A 20,581-nucleotide genomic window follows, 5' to 3' on the forward strand; every position below is an offset into this window, starting at 1 on the left:
TACAAACCCACGATACATTATTTTGTTATATCTCAAAGGACTTCAACAGCGTTTTCCTTGAAGGGGTATTTCCCGAAACCTCCAGCAAATAACATTAAAAGGTACACAAAAGTGTTTACGAAAACTTAACAAATTATACACTAATGCCATCCTCGAGAACCACACTATCCATTGGTGAAAATAACATGAAAATCAGTGCAGTATTTTTTGAGTTTTTCGCAGACAGACAGACGTGGTGGAGGAATTTGTTTTGTAATACGTAGAGATAATCATGGTTACTCAGTATTTTATGTGATGACAATTCCTTGTTTTAAGAAGTTGAATTTCAAAATTCCGAAACTTGTTTAAAATATTAGGCATTCCTTTGCGTTTACTTAACAACGATTCCTATTAAACGATTGGAACAAAACTTAGTTTGGGTACCATTTTTAGGATTCCTTACCTCATTAATATATGGCCTTAATAAGCAGGCGGCCTCTTTTGTTCTTATGTAATATCGTTTCGTTATTCAACTCCTCTCTGATAACTGTCTTTTTTTAGGAAAATAAGGGACGAGACGAGCAAGACGTTCAGCTGATGGTAATTGATGTGCCCTGCCCATTGACATCCTAGAAAAACCCAAAAATTCTGAGAGGCACTACAATTGCGTTGAGACGTAAGATATTAAGTCTCATTTGCCCAGTAATGTCACTAGCTGCGGCGCCCTTCACAGCGAAACAGTAATATTTACACATTACTGCTTCACGGCAGAAATAGGCGCCGTTGTGGTACCCATAAGGAATCAAGTTTAATTTATCATCGTCCTTGCCTGATTTTATTATTTTAATTTTATACTATTTGACTGCAGGGAAAATTTCTAAGCAAATTACCCCGGACTGAACAAATAAACTTTATACAAACATTGAAATCGCGAAGATGTTTTCAGAAGCTTATCATATTAAAACTAATTAGTGCGGTAATAAACTACATCTCATGTTTATCTCAACGGAAAGTACTAAATTTATTTATGACTCTATATATAGACACTTATCTAAAAATAAAACCCGTAGAGTAGTTATCTATCTTTTCTCTAAGATATGAATGGAGAGATAATTCAAATGATTTAGTGTTAGAGTTAGTGCGATAGTGCAGTGGTATATTATATTACAATAATTTATAAAAAATATTTAAACGTAATTATTAACCAGTGGAAGGCTAGTTCGTCCCCCCTTAGGCCCTGGCCATTTCTACTTTAGTTTTCCTGTGGTTACAGTTACAACTTATGTATTAGTATGTTTCTTTATTGTTAACAATCTAATTATATCAGACAATTTTTTCTTTATCATACTCCTTTCTACGTTTTATTTTTTTTTTATTTTATTTAGGACAACAAACAATCATACAAACAGGACTACTTAAAACTAATTGTTCAAATAGTTAAGTATTTGTACAATCAACCCCGTTATCCACGACCTACTAATAATAGTGGGGTCAAGAAAAATCTTATATAATATATATAAACTAAGTACTTAACTATTACCTATAAACTAAGTTCACAACATGTTTCCTGAAGCAAATAGTTTTATATATTATTTAACAATTTTAATTTATCCAAGACTAAGCGCTTTTAATTTATCCAAGACTAAGCGCCTGTTTTTATGTTTGTTTTTCATTAAAAATGTCGATTTCGTTAAAATATGTATTGTATAAATCTACTGCCCTATAGATAGGGCAACGACAGTCAGCGTTAGTACGACATTTTGTCAAGGCAAATAATTGATGTGTACGAGTTGCTCTCATATGGTGTCAAATGTGTACACGATAACAATTTTTTTGCCTAGCAGAACTCTCTAAGAAAAAAGCGAGGCACTCGATTGTATAAAACGTGCAGTCATTGATAGATTGACAGATGACACCATTAATCTTGTAACAAACGGAGATAGCCGAAATCCACTACGTTTTAAGCAACTGTTCGCTTTCAAACTTAGCTGGATTATACTGTGTCGCCAATCGCCATACAGTAATTACCACTAATTCAAACTAATGTCAAATCACAGCACGTTTTATACTCAACTAAATTGCAATATTTACCTAGGTAGTCCTGCCTCTACGTAGTAATTACATCCTCTTTGGTTGCTTGTATTTTGGTGTTAGCCTTTGTAGTTGCCAAGGTTTGACAACCGTTATTAATAGAGTCGGTAATTTTGAAGATAATAGTTATTTATGCAACTGTTGTGTAATAAGGGGTATTAAAACACGAATGTGGATTGATTTAATACCTAATTATCAACAGTTGCATACAGACTTAATCTACACCCAGAATATGAATCCTCTAAAAGATTCTGAAACAGTTAGCTTACTGCTAACATTAAAACACGAGTCCTAGTAGTAACCTAATATCATTAATTACTGATTATATACAAATAAAGTAAGTATTAATGAAACAATTAATAATATTAGTAGTAATTTACATTTTGTATGGTGCAATAATTAAAATTCACTCGAATATAATGTTTTTTGCAGCGTTTAAAATGAATCACACATTTTTTGTAAACAAAACAATAAAAATGGCGGGGATTAGAATAACCAACTTTTTTTTACGGCGCGCGACTTCTGGTAGTGTGGAACGCGCGTAAACGAAAATGTTCTTTTTTTGAAATTCATACAGATACCAGGCATCGAGCAATAAGAATGTGGCTGTCTGTTGAAATTCTTTGCGCATGAAGGGATCGAAAAAATAACATAGGAGTGTTGTTATGAAATTCAGTACAACATTACAACACTCGTTTGGATGATGTAATGGTTATTAGAACATTGGGTGTTTTAATGTTGGCAATAAGCTAACTGTTTCAAAATCTTTAATAGAGGATTTAAAGCATGAGTGTAGATAAAATTGTATACAGAACCTTGTAAATAATTACAACAAATTTTAACTCAATATCATGAATTAAACTTGAAATATTGCATTAATTTAACTCGATAAACACGTTGTAAACTTTTCCGATGTCATTAGTAATCCAATGAATTTCACCACACAACGGAAATATTTTAAATTCATTTCGTATCTTAATTGCTATATTGTAATTAAATGATGTTATTTAATTAATGCCGTGATTGGCGTGGGAACAAACAATATTACATAAGGTAATAGTTAAAAAAAAACTAAAAAACACTCTTTAACAAAAATCTAACGAAAATGATTTTCGATGAGTTTAAATTAGGAACAGTGTGATAAAAAAAGAAAAAATATTGGCTGTTATAGAGACTGCCGACAAAAATGATACCTTACGGCTGTTCCCAATATTCAGTCTATCTCTTATTTGAGATAAAAGTCGTAACTATTGTTGACGTCAATGGGACGACGTATAGCTTACCAGCGATATAAAGTTTGTATGGATATTGCAATTCACGTGTCCAAATATAAGGCGATAAGAATGACTTATCGGGTATATTGGGACAGCTTCAGATTGTTGACAGCTAATTACTGACTATATACTATCTACAGATAGAGATAAATTACTACCTTCTAGTGTCAGTAATTAGCTGTCAATAATCTGAAGCTGTCCCAATATACCCGATAAGTCATTCTTATCACCTTATATTGGGACGCGTGAATTGCAATTTCCATACAAACTTCTATCGCTGGTAAGCTATGCGTCGTCCTATTGACAGACAGCATGTACGGATAAGGTGAGATACCGTCGATAAGTTTATTGGGACAGAAAAGTCAACGATAGTTACGATTTTTATCTCAAGTAAGAGATAGAGTGAATATTGGGAAAGGCCTATAAGATATATGGCATTTATTTTCTCAAATTATATTTAATCTTTACAGTTTTGTAGCAAGGTGACAACATTCTAATGGCTATCTGTCAGTGCACTAGAAGCACCTCTACTTATAAAATTGATTCTTGACGTGGAGTATCCATTAACTCTATATCTGTTTTATTTTTAGATAGCTGGAACAGCTCATCAGCCCGTATTCGGGTTCATATACAATGACTTCCTGGATGACCTGGGGGTTGGAACAGGAGCTGTGACAGTTGTCTACGGCGTATTCCAGGTCACACTTGCAGTCTCTGGTATGTTTAAATCAAATCAAAATCCCTTTATTCATGTAGGTCTCGGAAATGACAATTATGAATATATAAAAAAAAAATATTGAATATACCACTACTTCGTAAAGGGTTGAGCTAATGAAAGAAGTAGCATGAAACTCATTGCCACTCTTTTAAATCAAGATTTACATTTTCATCGTTTTACAAATCATTTCAATTACAATATAGTTAATATGTAAAGTGATGTAACAAACATACTCAAACGTCAAATAGTCAATGCCTTGTTTTATTTTATTTACTGCAAGTACAAGATATACCAATATTTACGACAAATGCGTACTTGAACGGTGGGCTCAGTTGGAAAGAGCGCTCGGTCGGAGCCCGCGAGTTCGATTCCTGCATAGTTCATAAATTTGGGTTACAAATTTGTATATTAAATCCCAGAAGTGAAGGTTATCACTTTAAAATACCAAATTGCTTACTACAAGTGCTGACCCGACAAACGTTGTTTTGCCATATAAATAAAGTACCCGCGCCAGCTCATTACATGAATTGCTTTAAGTAATGAAATGTCATTGACTGAGTTATTTGAAAAGCAATATAGATGTGTTTCTAAGTTAAAAAAAGTATAGATTCCGGAAAAGTAATTACCAAAAGATTGTAAAACCTTTTTTGAAACACCTAGCATCTTGTGGTATAAATATTATTCCGATTGATGACAAAACATTAATTTGATAAAATTATTCCATTTTTCAATTTGCGAAATAAGATTTTTGTTAATTTATAATATGACAAGCTGACTCCACACACGTTGCTCTGTACATAATAAATAAAATACTGTTTTTGTCAATAATATTTCATAACATCAAGAATTATTTCGTAACATATACTCCTTGTTGTTATAATGAAATTGTTTCACAGCAGAACTGTCAAACCGTGCGTCAATAAATTCCCTCACAGAAAATATGTCCATACAAAACAAATATTAGACATAAAACTAATTATGGGTCCCAAATCGAAATAAAAACTATCCTATCTCTCAAGTTGGACAAAACTGCACTCATGAAGTAATCCCCATTAAAATCCGTTCATTAGTTTAGGAGTCCATCGCGGACAAACAACGTGTCACGTAATTTATATATATTAAGATTTTCATATATCGTCTATATGGCAGGAATTGATGTTAATTTTAAAGTTCAACCATTATCTTGAACCGATTTTTTATAATTTTAGGAAATTTTCGAATACCAAAGAGAATTTTTAGAGAACTAAAAAGTGGGAAATATTTTCTATTTTTTAGTTTGGTTTTCTATAATAAGCGTGTTTTTTAGTTTCTTTTTAACTACTATTTACTAAGATTAAGTTCACAAACGGTTAATATAGTAACGCTGTCCGCTAGATATAGCGGGCTATCTCTTATATATAATATATCATTAAAACCTTTAAAAAATATAACTTATATACAAAAACTTAATCTTTTTAAATATAAATTACAATTACACGCATTATAATCGTTTATTTTAAAGTAATTTTGAAGTGAAACTTCTTTAGAATCATTATAATTTGAAATTCGATGTAACGAAAAAGCGAGACGTTAGAGACGAGACGACACAAACAATGTATAGGATTCAGCCGGCGAGAAAATGAGATAAAATTAAACGTTAAATTAAACATAAATAATAAATAGTGTTTTGGTACCAGGCGATCATAGTTAAAGAAGAGATTGTCTTATGTATGACACGAGTATACCTTAATATATTTTTCTAACGTAATGTGTATTACGTATTATTACATAGACACCAGGAGAACATAAATATAGTATCGGTGAGAGTAATGTCTTTCAACGCGGTTGAAATCATGTGTCATCCTAGCAACATGTACCAGGACTTCATATGCAGTTTAGAGGTTAAATGAAAATTTTGCATTGGATACAGCCCCGATTCCGTTGATTAAGTTTTTTGGACGCCAAATTTAATTTGAAAATGTGCAGCAGTCGGACTGTATCAACAACAAGATCAAAAGCAGTTATTGACGCAGTAATTCAAAGAATTGACCACATTAGGACCAAATTTTTTATTTATTACTTTAGTTACCATAAGTCTTCTGTTTACCAGTACCACAATGGCACCTATTTCTACCGTGAAGCAGTAATGTGTAAACGTTACTGTGTTTCGGTCGAATGGGCGCCGCAGCTAGAGAAATTACTGGGCAAATGAGACTTAACATCTTACGTCTCATGGTGACGAGCGCAATAATTGTAGTGCCGCTCAGAATTTTTGCGTTTTTCAAGAAACCTGAGCGGCTCTGCATTGTAATAGGCAGGGCGTATCAATTACCATCAGCTGAACGTCCAGCTCGTCTCGTCCCATATTTTCATTAAAAAAAACATTTATCGAAAATGTAAGCTCTGCGTCCGAATAAATCTATGTAATACTAGCTGACCTGGCAAACGTTGTTTTGCCATATAAATTAAATATGTAAACCTTCCTTGAGCTTCAACGAATCTATTACAAAAGATTTTGAGATCGGTCGAACAGTTAAGGAGTTATTAGGGAACATACAAACATACATTCTCTTTTATATATATATACGATATACGAACACTATGGTCATTAATAAAACTTACAATTATCCTCTTCCCGAAATTTTACATTTAACTCATTACCTTCAAGCCAAAATTTTTTAAGGTTTCACTTCTACCACGTGTGAATTGAACACAATGTTTTATCTCTTTCACAACTCACAATGTTAAGTATAAATCTAAAACAAAGAAAACTACTAAAGCTTTATACTTTGTTTCAGGTTTCTCGGCGAATATAGCATTAAAAAAGTTATCTTTAAGACAAGTGGGACTTATCGGTGCTTTTATCTACACGATGGCATCGTTTCTAGCAATATTCGTGGTATCAACCACGCAGTTAATTATAACAAACGGCTTCTTACAAGGTTTAGGTATGGGCCTTCTCATTCCCGTTTCGTATACAAGCTTCAACAGTTATTTTACAAGGAAAAAAGTACTTTATTTGAGTCTTTGTAAGGCATCAATTGGAATGATAACGATGTTGTATCCATTGTTTATTAAGTATACTATTATGGAGTACGGCTTCAGAGGAACGCTGGCAATATTATGTGCAATATCAGCTCATAGTATATTTGGAGCGATGGTCATGCATCCAGTGGAGTGGCATATGGTCAAGAAAGAAAAGACTTGTGAAAAAATTGTCTGTAAGTATGCATTATCTGTGGAATTTAATTGAAATATTTTACTAGAAAGAAATTTAAAGATACGAACTCGTCGGTCAAGGGAGACGTTGTTTAAAAATTTAAAATGTGTATAAATGTTTAATAGATTTATTTTTAAAAGTATTTAAATGTTATAATTATAATTACCAGTGGAAGGCTCCTTTGCACAGGATATCCGCTAGATAATGGGTACCACAACAGCGCCTATTTCTGCCGTGAGGCAGTATTGTGGAAAACATTTTTGTGTTTCGGTCTGAAGGGCGCATCATCGCGAAGGAGTCATCTCCTCGGTCTGTCACTTCTTTGCAATAAAAAAAGAAGCAACAAAATATGCACCTTTATTGTAGTAATGTTTAATGAAGAACGTGAGAAAGATTCAAGAAATATTTTTGAAGTGAAGACTTCTTTAGCATCGTTGTGATTTGAAAGTCGATGAAACGAAAAAGCGAGGCATTAAAAAGAGACAGACACACAAAATCATAAGATTTCGTGGGAAAAAATGAGATGGGAATACATTGTTTTGGTACCAGGCGATCATAGTTGAGGAAGGGATCGTCTTATGTATAACGCGAGTATACCTTAATATATTCTGACGTCATGCGCATGAAGTATTTCTATATAGACACCAGGAGTTATTTATGTTAAATATGGTAGCGGAGATAGTAATGTCTTTCATAGCAGTTGAAATCATGTGTCATCCTAGCAACATGTACCAGGACTTCATAAGTAGTTTAGAGGTTTATTTGATTCCGTTGATTAAGTTTATGGATGCCAAATTTAATTTGAAAATGTGCAGCAGTCGCACTTTATCAACAACAAGATCAAAAACAGTAATTGACGCAGTATTCCAAAGATATATTGAGCATATTAAGACCAAAGTATTTATATCATACTCTGGGTCTGAATAAATCTATGTAATATATACGAATTAAATGAAAATAATTATCAAACATTGTATCACTATGATCATTACTATAACATGTTTTTTTTTTGTTTAAGTGATCCCACCGACACCTGCCACGGATGAAAAAACTTTCGACTTCAAGATTGCTAATGGCCTTATCAAAGATGCCAGATCCGCTGAGAATTTATACATAAAGCGTGGCTTGGACAATCAAGACAAAGGCTTATTGATTCTGCCAAAGCTATCGGACACAAGGAGGTTGAGCATACCTGTGGTATTGATTCCGGCAGATGGCAATACTAACAAGTTTAATTCAAGTGACAATGTGTACATAGAGAATCTGTACAAGGCGGCGTCTGTATCGAGTCTTGGTAATTTTGGCCACATGGTAGAGCCGATGCCAATTATTAAGAATAAGGAAGGGAAATGGTAAGTTTTATAGTGAAATGGAGCGATGGAGGGAACGGAGCGATCGTCCGTAATAGCCTATTAAATAATTCCAAATCAAATATTTATATTAAAAAAATAATATATAATCACTTATTGAAAGTCAAAAACTACAACCCATTCTACAAGAATGCCTCAGACCTGAGAAGAACGGGCGCAACAAACTCAGCGGGCTTTTTTTTTCATAGAAATGGTTACATGGCTACAAAGTATTATTCGACAATTAAACTTATTATTTAACAGCCTGAGGGCGGTCGCTCCATTCCCAATCTGTGTTATCATTAAGAAAGTCATTTATGTTAAAGTAACCTTTACCACACAAACGTTTTTTAACAATTCTTTTGAATATCGTAATACTTTTGTTTGCTTACTTACTCGACTTAGCCGTAGTAGGAGTAGGCATTATAAGTTTATGTCTGTTCCTAGTATTAACATTATGGTTATGACAGTTTCTAGCAGATTCATTTAAGTGCCTACCTACATACATAACATTATCAATAATATATTGAGAAGCGACAGTCAAGATGTTAATAAATTTTATTGTACTATTTTACATTGTAACCATATTTTTATACAAAAAAAAGAAGCCCGCTGAGTATCTTGCGCCCGTTCTACTCAGGTCTGAAGCATACCTTTTGGAATGGGTGGTAGTTTTTGATTTAAAATAAGTTATATTATATCCTATTTGGAATAAAAATATTTGAATTTGAATTCTCATCATCTCAAGCTACGATCTGAGGCAACTATACTATCACTTTTTTTTAATTAATTTGTATTTGTGGCCATCAGACTATAGATTGCTCTACCTCATTATCTTTGTTAGAGTACAAAAACACGGTTAATATTTTCATCGGTTCTAAAACCATGTGCAAGTTTTCATGTAAACAGGACGTGGTGAAGTTAATAAAAATTACGTTGATAATATTAAAGATAGGCGAAGCTAGAATAAGACGAATATGATATATAGATTTTATGCAATATAGCCAAAACATATCTATCATGAAATAAACGTAATAAATAACACAAAAAAATTAAAAAAAAAAAACAAAATTTTATTAACGATGCGGGATTCGAACCCACGACCTCCTGCGGTCCGTGCCGGTGCTCTAACCAACTGAGCTAACCGTTCGAGTGCCGCCTCGTTATAAAATTCTGTTTGCTTTGTTCAACTCTCAGGTGGTGGCTTCAGCTACAGGATCTACTTTACAGTTGATAATCTGCTCAACCCCAATATTTGCATATTAGGAAATTGACTTGTGTTGTCGCTCTTGTAAATCTAAACAATATGTTATGTTTTTAAAGTGATAACCCTTACTTCTAGGATTAATACACAAATAAAATTTGAAAAACAAATATTTTAATAATAAATAAACAAATTAGGATATCACCTCCACTATCTGGATGTGTGGCGGTCCTCCAAAGTGCGGTTTTCAAGGAGCTTTCTTTCACGTACTACAAAGCTGTGGAATAAGCTTCCTTGTGCGGTTTTTCCGGCACGATACGACATGGATACCTTCAAAAAAAGCGCGTACACCTTCCTTTTAAGGCTGGCAAAGCTCCTGTGATTTCCACTCAACACCAAGTGACCCATTCGATCGTTAATCCTCCTTTTCCATAAAAAACAATTAAGCTTCAAACATCTTAATTTTTTTCACATTAAAATTAATTGTGCCAATACGTGTAGCTTTAATTATCATAAATTTTGCGTATTAGCTTGTAATCTACACCTAGGCTACTAGTTAATTGAGTGTGAATGCTGTTATTAAAAATACATTAATCAATCATATTTGAATATACTATAATTTAATAATGATCTGATGGAAACACGAAATCGATTGAATTAATTGCATATTTTATGTTGTTCTTCGGAACGTATTATAGAAATATTTGTATAAGGCGCGAATTAAAAGTGTGTCAGAGAACATAAAAATGATATGATGAGCATATCTTATCTATACATATAAATAAAATTTGAGTGTCTGTTTGTAATATTGAAATAACCGTTTTTTACTACATGAATATATGTACGTTTCTTAGGCTAATCTACGAAATGGCTGCACCGATTTTGACGCGACTTTGATTGGCAGGTAGCCGATGTAATAAGGAGTAAGTTAGGCTATTACGTTTATTTAAGAAAGATAAAGTAATGTTGCAATGTCCAAGAAACGGCCTAACTCTAAAAATAATTTATATGGCAAAACGACGTTTGCTGGGTCAGCTAGTACTAAATATAAATCCAGTGTCCTGATGTTTGTTTCCGGTAAACTCCTAAACTAATGAACGGATTTTAATGGGGAATAACATCATGGAGTGCAGTTTAGTCATAATGATTACACGCTTTTAATTAGCTTCACCTGTATGTATGTTTGTTTGTAACCGACTCATTTGGGCGCGATTTTGACCCACTTTAAACGGCAAGATTTCATTTAAACTTCGTAGATTTATCGAGGACCGATGACAATACATTAATTTGATAAAATTTTCCATTTTTCAATTTGCAAAATAAGATTCATGTTAATTTATATAATTTTTTCATATTTCGTCGATAAGGCAGGAAATGGTGTTCATTTTAAATTTAAACCATTTTTTAGTTTTTTTTCTTAACTAATTATATTATTTTTATTTCCAATATTGGTTTTGTAAATCTAAACTCTAACTTGTTGGCGATATAATATGATATTTTTTAAGACCGAAATTATTTAAACGATTACTGGATGAACGATAATTTTTTAATCACGACACGAACGTTTAAACAATCTTCAATATCAGAGTCAATATACAAAAAAAAAATAAGAAAAAACTCAATTTATTGTATCCAAAAAAGTGGTGTTAAGTGATAACCACCGCCCACATTCTCTTGCATCACTCGGGAATCACAGGAGCGTTGCCGTCTTTTTAGGAAGGTGTACGCGATTTTTTTTGAAGGTATTCATGTCGTATCGTCCCGAAAACACCGCACAAGGAAGCTCATTCCACAGTTTTGTATTATGTGGAAGAAAGGTCCTTGAAAACCGCTTACACATCCATTTGTTGGAGATGATGTCCTAATTTGTAGCATCAATTTCTACGTGTTAATTTTTCAATAAAAGCCCGTATCTTTAAAAGATAAAAGTTTAAAAATAATTGAAAGTAATAAATTGAAGTTTAGATTATTAATTACTACATATCAGACGTTGTTATTGATCATTAAAGAATATCGCTGTATGAACTCGAACCCTTTGCCTGTCTTAATAATGGATGAAGAAACTAAAATCCGGAGGGCAAAGAGGATGTAACTTGCCGATACAGAACGTGACGCCATCTTGCCATAACCGACTTCCGTTGCATTGTCGTTCAGTTAAGGCGACACTAAATGCAAGCGACCTTGAGCGATATGAGTTCACGGCTGCCGGCCCGCCATCTATGTAACAAAGCCAATATTTTCAAAATTCTTGCGTGGAAAACAGTTTATATGCTTACAATCCTCGTTATGCACTACTAATCTGAATAAATGAACCTACACAAAAAAGTACAAGCTATAAGAATGAATTTTCTGAGAAAAGTACCAAAAAAATGCGTCACGCCATGCCAAAAAACTTGTTTAACTTCAAAGAAAAATGGTAGTTCAAAAAGGTTCGGCAGTGTTAACTATAATCAACAGCAAGTATTAGCAACCTACAAATAAGACTTAAGGATATGTGTAACAGGATTAAGTAGTGTTCATAGCTCGAAATGCTATACTTTTACCACAAAACTTGTCTTAAAAACACCATGTTTGCATGTTTTCTGCTTACTTTTCGCCTTAACATCATCATCATCTCATCTTTTTGTCATTTTACTTCAAAACAAAACAATAATTATTGATTTATTTACTACCTGCATGCTAGTATGCTAATAATTGGTTATAAGTGACTTTATTATACCACAAACAACATAATATTATGTTGATAATATCTAGAAGTACTTGTATTTTTTGTGAAACATACTTCCTAATATTATTTTGTTTATCTATATATATAAAAATGATTTGCTGTTCGTTAGTCTCGCTAAAACTCGAGAACGGCTGGACCGATTTGACTAGTTTAGGTCTTGAATTATTTATTGAAGTCCAGAGAAGGTTTAAATGGTGAATAAATAAAAAAATGCTCGGAATTAAATAAAAACAACAAATTTGTTTTTCTTTTGATGGGTCCATACATAATTCCTATGAGAGAATTTATTGACGCACGGTTTGACAGTTCTGCTGTGAAACAACTTCATTACGACAGCAGGGTGCATATTTTACGAAGTAATTCTTGGTGTTATGATATATAATTGACTAATTCATAAAAAAAACATTATTTTATTTATTATATACAGATTAACGTCTGTCGGGTCAGCTAGTAATATATAATTTTGCTTTGCCATTACAAGATGTCACATACTGTTAACCTTTAATTAGTACCACCATTTTGTGACTTAACAACATTAATGTGACTTACACAAACTAAATTTGAAAACAAAATTCATCTATACAGTTGAAGAAGCCACAAGGAAGTATGAAATGACTAACTTGATATTCAAATACAATTTTTTTTTAATTCAAAATAAGTCACATTAAACAATTTGTATTTTTAAGTGATATGATAAGTCATCACTTCTGAGATTAATTACACAAATTAAATTTATGAACGATGCGGGACTCGACCCCGCGAGCTCTCGCGTTCATTGCGAGTGCTCTTCCACTGAACCAATCGTTCAAGACCCGCATCGTTCATAAATTTTGTTTTCAAATTTAATTTGTTTTATTAATCCCCGAAGTGAAGTTTATCATTTAAAAAAACAAATAGTTAATTGTGAGTTATTTTGATTATGTGAATTTCGAGCAAGTGATTTCATAGTTCCTTGAACTTAATTAGAAGTATCTAAACAATGTTATTCAACATATTATTAATTAACATTTTTCTTTCTTTAGGCAGACAGTAACAGAATTCCTGGACCTCTCGCTACTAAAGGACCCGGTATTTGATAACATCATATTTGGAATGGCGCTCACATTCTTTGCTGACTTGACATTCTTCACATTGGAACCATTATTTTTGGACAAAAATAACCTGTCTAAGGTAAGTTTTAGTATATTTTTTTTATGACAGTAAGGGACGAGACGAGCGAGGACGTTCTTGTGATGGTAATTGATAAGCCTAATTCTGCCCAATAAAATTCAATATTTTTATTCAAAACAACATGTGACTTCAATTATTGGAAGTCAAAAACTACCACCCATTCCAAAAAAACTGACTCAGACCTGAGAAGAACAGGCGCATCAAACTCAGCGGGCATTTTTTTCATGAAAAAATATAGTTATAAAGTAATATCGTACAACTAAACTTATTATTTAATATCATGAGTTGCTCTATTCCCAATCTGTTACATTAAGAAAGTCATTTGTTATAGTAACCTTTACCACATAAACGTTTTTTTACAATTCTTTTGAATATCGTAATACTTTTGTTTTGAACATTTTTGGGATCTTGTTGTAAAAGCATATACATCGCCTCACAAAAGACTTACTAAATCGACTTAGCCGAGTAGTAGGCAATGAAGTGCCACTCAGGATTCTTGAGAAACCCAAAAATTCTGAGCGGCATTACAATGCGCTCGTCACCTTGAGACATGAGATGTTAATTCTCATTTACCCAGTAGTTTCACTAGCTACGGCTACTGGCCCTTCACAGCGAAACACAGATTACACATTACTGCTTCGCGGCAGAAATAGGCACCGTTTTGGTAACCATAATCTAGACGGCATTCTGTACAAAGCCGCCTCCCACTGGTAGTAATACTTAACATAATATACTCAAAATCAGCCAAAATGATATTATTACATTAAAGCTGATATATATATATATTTTAGTATCTTGTTTTAATGCTGTAAATTAGAATATCTAATGCGAAGTATCCATTAGCTCTAAATCCGGTTGCCATTCCTTAAAATATAAATTTCTGCAATTATTGTCAGTAAAATGATTTAAAATGCATTAATTACCGCCTACAAAAATGGTAACAGGAATGTAATTATCCTTAATTAAATCTGCGAAGTGTTACTGTGATCTTATCTTATTAATCTGCAATGATCATATCTTTTAGTTGATATGTCACTTTAACATTTAGACCACAGATGTAAATATTTTGATGTTTATAATAAGTCCAGTACCATTCCTTATTAACACCAGTCCTGAGAATGTTAGGCTCTTTACAGACAAATAAAAGGATATTCAAGTGATTGTATACGAATTATTGAAGTGAAACTTCTTTACGCGCGTGAGGGTAAATTTTTTACGGATGAAACGGAATAATAATAATATTAGCGTCACGAAGATGTGCAACGTTTTTGTCGAAGAAGAGGAAGAGAGCGATTAAGACCGATCGAGAGAGAGTGAGAAAGGGCGAACGTAGCATTACACACTTGAAGCGAGAGTAAAGAAGATCGAGAAAAAATACACGCTACTGGTTGATGTATTCGTTTAGTTGTTAAATATTAGTACTTTAGATGGAAATTCTGCCGCATAATGTCTTGTGCAGTAAACGCTTTTTAAAATCCAAGATGGCCGCCGCATTAAATTTATGAGTTCAACAACATGGATATCGTATCCGAGGTTCTCGAGGTAGAGAACGAATTTGGTATCATTTTTGAAATCCAAGATGGCCACCGCGCAAAATTATAATTTTAACACTATGGATACCGTGGAATACACGCTCGGATTTGGTACTGCCGATCCATCGGACGCTCTGGTGGGCGCCTCGCACCAATTGGTCAGGCGTCGTACTGGGCAAAGTTCGGATTGTAATAATAATAATTTTGTGCGATGGACAATACGACATACTATTGAATATATCCGTTACCAGACTTCGTCCGGTAGTTCGGCCATACCCAATCTGATCATGTGTTTAGGCTATAAGAAATGTGTTCAGATCATTAATGGTTGTTGTGTTTGAGGTTAAGCCATTCTAGATACAATAATTACGAATCCTGGTGTGAAGAACATGATACTTAATCGATTTATTAAGATCTTAAGATACAATGTCAACTCCATTTCAACCAATTTTCAGCTAGACGGTTTTATTATTAGATTAGATATCTAATAGTATAAGACCCGAATGTCACAAGACTTGTTAATACGTAATCCATGATTAAGTGTAATTTGTCACTGTCTTGTCACACTTGATAATTAGAAAACTTTAGATAATTTATGCGTCTAGAATCTAGATAGTCACTTACGGCCGTTCTACTGTCAGTAATTAGCTGTCAATAATCTAAAGCTGTCCCAATATACCTGATAAGTCATTCTTATCGCCTTATATTGGGAAGCGTGGCTTGCAATTTCCATACAAACTTTATATCGCTGGTAAGCTATACGTCGTCGTCCCATTGACAGACAGCGTGCACGGATAAGGTGAGCTACCGTCGATTAGTTTATTGGAACAAAAAATTCAACGATGGTTACGATTTTTATCTCAAGTAAGAGATAGACTCAATATTGGGAACGGCCGTTAGACGACCGATAAAAACAGGCCAGCAACATTAGTTTAGTGTGCGTGACAAGCTACGTCTTACACTCGCGATTTGTATGACACTTTGTGTTAGTGTGCGTCAATTGCTCAAGATAAAGGTTAGTTCTATACTCAATTTTTTTCGATGTTTTCACACCTATCGTAGTCTATCTAGACATATAAATGATTTAAGGCAATTCTAATGATTTTTCTTAACTAAACAACACTTTAAAAATTACTTTTTGACATAAATTAATAATAAATAGTAAGCATACCAAACTCAAGTGTTAATGCAGTATAATGTGTATAAAGTTGCAGCCTTATCCATTGCAGCTTGGTTTTATATTTAGTTTCAATTAATATGAATTACCTGAAACAAAAACAAAGTCAATTAGTATTTTTTAATATAAATATTTTTTCCAACATATTCCTACCAATTACAAAAATTATTCTAGCCTTGCACTTTTTGTTAAGCACACACACATACATACTCACGCCTTGTTGCCGTCGTGGTAGGCAGAGACAATAGAATGCCACTAGCTTCTATTGTTTCAACCTCACACGTTTCTTCTACATTCATTACTCTTTTCATACATGCTCGCCGGTTGCGGGTGCTTCGGACCTTTCCTTTTCTCATAACGTCCCCAATTTGGTCTACCAGGTCTCCCGCGACCGACTTGCCGCCCACACACACTTGCGTTATATATTCGATAAGTCATTCTTTTTTTACTCAATCGCTCCACGTGTCCCAACCATTTCAGCATTCCTTTCTCAGTCCTTGTCACAACATCTTCTTTCAGACCACAGCGCGCACGTATTACCGCATTCGGAATTCTATCATCAGTCTTATCCCACACATACTACGCAGTGATCGCATCTCAACTGCGTTAATTCTGCTTTTATGCATAACAACATTTTTATGCATAACAAATATTTCATAAAAAGTAATAAACTGTAAAAAAGTGATCGTTTACAGGATGCATCAACCTTTAGAGGTTGGATTCATTGTTTATTTAAGGATGCTTCTCGGGACATGAAGGTCGTGATTACTGTCAAAATGAGTGGTTACACATCTATTCAAAAATAATCACAAAAACGAACAATTATACAAATAATATATATAATTGAAAACAAAATGCACGATGCGGGAGTCTAACCCGCGTTCCGTGCGATCGCTCTTCCAACTAAACCAACCGTTCGAGTGACGTATAGTTGATAAAATCCTGTATGCTTTGTTCAACTCTCAGGTTGTGGCTTCATCTACTAAATCTACTTTACAGTTGATAACCTGCTCAAACCCAATATTTTCATATTAGGAAATTGACTGTCGCTCATGCAAATCTAAACAATTTGTTATATTTTAAAGTGATAATCCTCACTTCTTTTACAGAATTAATTAACTGCATACTATCTTAAAATAAGTTTGAATGCGATAAGATACCAAATAAGTGAAAATGATTATTCATATTCAATGCGAAGAACAGTATTTATCGATAGAATTTTCCTCATTGCAACGTCAGCTGTTACACTTACACGTCGAAATGACGTAGAAGCGCGGCTCAACCTCAATAACCTGTTAGTCAACCGTTTGATTTGCCTTTCGATCAACAAGTTACAGATTGTACTCAACTGTGATGCCGTAACGGTTTCCTCGTGACTAGGATCATTTTCTGAGTCACATTATTAACAAATAAAAAAATAATTAACAAAAAAAACCACCCGACTTCAAAAACAGTATTCCAAAACAAAAGATATAATGTGCACTTAAAAGTATAACAATAATTGAGTATTTTTATACAATGTAATTAATTAATCTAAATATAATTACGATTATAGTTATTTTTGGAATCGGTGTCCTTCCGCGGCGACCCGCTCTCGCCTCTCGCCTCCTCACGACTCAAGCACATCTCACCTATGATGTAGTTACAAGCCTATCTTGGATGTCAGTTGCATAAATAAATATTACCACAATCGGTCTACGATTTTTTTTTGACTAGCGAACCCGTCAGATGCTGTTCGGTCAAAATAAAATAATGATGTAGGTATTCGGGAATAATGTAGTTCAAAGCCATCGGAAATGTGAAATCAAAGAATCGGAAGTGGGGCACTAGATTTTCTAGATACACCTAAATCAAAAGTGCCATACGGCACACTATTCCCTGGCCAACTTCCTACCCTTATTTTGTTTATAAAACGGTTTTTTTTGCATGATCTTATAGCTTGTTTCAATAGCTTTGAGATACATTCACTCAAATCATCCTAATTATAAGCAATCTATGCATACACGTAAAATAAAACGCATTGACAGAACGCTGCGCGCGCGCCAAAATCACGCCGATCTAAGACATACCGCGGCGCGGGGGCACTTTCCGAATTCAGAAGATTTATAAGTTAGAAATAAAATAAAAGCGTATTTCTGTATTATATTATAATATGTGGTAATAAATGATAAGGATTGATATCATATTTGTGTTAACAGCTTCTAAAATTACCACTATATAATTGCCAATCTTTTAAAGTATTAAAATGGATATAGTATGTTTTTCTTAAGAGATAGACATATGCCATCCTAAAATTATTTGTAGATCTATATAAGATACACAGTTGTACTATACATTATATTATTATATCTCTAAGGGCTTAGACAGCGTTTTCGTTGAAAGCTCCCAGAAGGTTTTTTTTCCGACACCTCCGACAATTAGCGTTAATATATACAAAAATGTATTAAAAAAATGAGATAAAACTAACAATTTATTGATAACTAATATATAATGTTCTTTCTTAGGTAAGCCGTATTATAATCCCAAATCAAGTTGAGTTACGTTATGATTAAGAGAAGCTTGTTCACTTTTATATGTGACTAGCTGACCTGGCAAACGTTGTTTTGCCATATAAATTATATATATAAACCTTCCTTGAGCTTCAACAAATCTATTACAAAAAATTTCATTGAGATCGGTCGAATAGTATAGAAGTTATTAGTGAACATACAAACATACATTCTCTTTTATATATATAGATTAATCTTGCCTAGTAACAGTGTGAACGAGTCATATCAAATTGTTGATAACTTTGCCGTGTAATTTTTTGTAACTATTGCTATATTAAAAATTTGTTAGTTTTAAAGTGATAACCTCAATTCTGGGATAAAATAATATTAATCAAAAGAGAACATAAAAGTTGAACAAGATCTATCAAGACTGAATGTGACGTCACTTGAACGCTTGGCTCAGTGGAATAGCGCTCGCACGAAACGAGAGATGCCGCGGTTTCGAGCGCAACTTCGTACATAAATTTCGTTTTTAAATTTAATTTGGATAATTAATCCCAGAAGTGAGGGTTATCTTTAAAAATAGATAATTATTTAGATTCGGAAGAGCGACATCTTAAGTCAATTTCCTATTAATATGCATATATTGGTGTTCAGCTGTAAAGTAGATCCTGTAGATGAAGCCACCACCTGAGAGTTGAACAAGACATATCAAGATTTATGAACTTCACGTCACTCGAACGATTGGCTCAGTGGAAGAGCGCTCGCACGGAAACGACGGGTCGCGGGTTCAAGTCCCACGTCATTCATAAATTATGTTTTAAATTTAATTTATTCCTATATGGATCTTGTTTTGTACGGTAAATGGTGAAAATATAGACTACAAGAATTTGTAAGTTGCTTAAGATGATGATGATGATGTACAAATAGTATGGAATTTGCGATCGTAAATTTTATGTCTGTATATTTCACAGCGTTTACCATTTGCTGTTTACGATTTAGAGTTTTTTTTTTACTTTTTAGTGCTTTGGAAATTTTCATCGTTATTACCTTATGGATATAAATATAATTATTGATTAAATATGAAATATTCTCAAAGATTATAAACGATTGCGTAACATTGCAAATCAATTTCAATCTAAGTACCTATAGTTTATCATCAAATGTTTGTTACATAACATTATAAAACGACAATGATTACCTAATGACCGCCAAGACGACAGTTAAAATTACATAATTAATAATATAGAAACAAACGCTCAAACAAATGAACTTACAAAGTTGCATAATAAATATGAAATTTGGTCAGACGGATTGAAAGATAAGTCATTTATTTAACACTAGCTGATACCCGCGATTTCGTCCGCGTAGATATAGGGTTTTTAAAAATAATAAGCAAGTTTGGAAATAAAGATTATCTCATGTCCTATTCCAGTTCTCTATTATATGAATATTATATCGAGGAAGATTGCTATGGCAAACTAAACCTACTATTGGTATAGTTATAACTCATCGACGTGAATTTCAGTTTTTCACAAATCCCGCGGTAACCATGGATTTCTACGGGATAAAATGTAGCTTATGTCCTTTCCCAAGCTCTAGTCTATCGCTTTACCAAATTTCATCAAAATCGATTCAGTAGCTCCAGAGTAAAAGCGTCACTAACAAACA

At 33.5% G+C, this 20,581-nt stretch overlaps 2 protein-coding genes across 2 annotated transcripts in view; one reads left to right on the plus strand and one right to left on the minus strand.

The window, feature by feature from the left end:
• LOC126977221 (solute carrier family 12 member 4) overlaps positions 1 to 20,581 on the minus strand; it is a 477,718-nt gene that overhangs the window by 273,824 nt on the left and 183,313 nt on the right. The window lies entirely within an intron of this gene.
• The window catches only part of LOC126977249 (monocarboxylate transporter 9-like), a 55,926-nt gene that overhangs the window by 4,599 nt on the left and 30,746 nt on the right, over positions 1 to 20,581 (plus strand). Inside the window, exons 2-5 of the mRNA XM_050825985.1 lie at positions 3,935 to 4,061; positions 6,840 to 7,262; positions 8,280 to 8,613; positions 13,565 to 13,712. Coding sequence (XP_050681942.1) covers positions 3,935 to 4,061; positions 6,840 to 7,262; positions 8,280 to 8,613; positions 13,565 to 13,712 — 1,032 coding nt within the window. The remainder of the gene's footprint in view (positions 1 to 3,934; positions 4,062 to 6,839; positions 7,263 to 8,279; positions 8,614 to 13,564; positions 13,713 to 20,581) is intronic.

Source organism: Leptidea sinapis, chromosome 44 (genome assembly GCF_905404315.1).
Source record: "Leptidea sinapis chromosome 44, ilLepSina1.1, whole genome shotgun sequence".
In the NCBI taxonomy this organism is placed as follows: Eukaryota; Metazoa; Arthropoda; class Insecta; order Lepidoptera; family Pieridae; genus Leptidea; species Leptidea sinapis.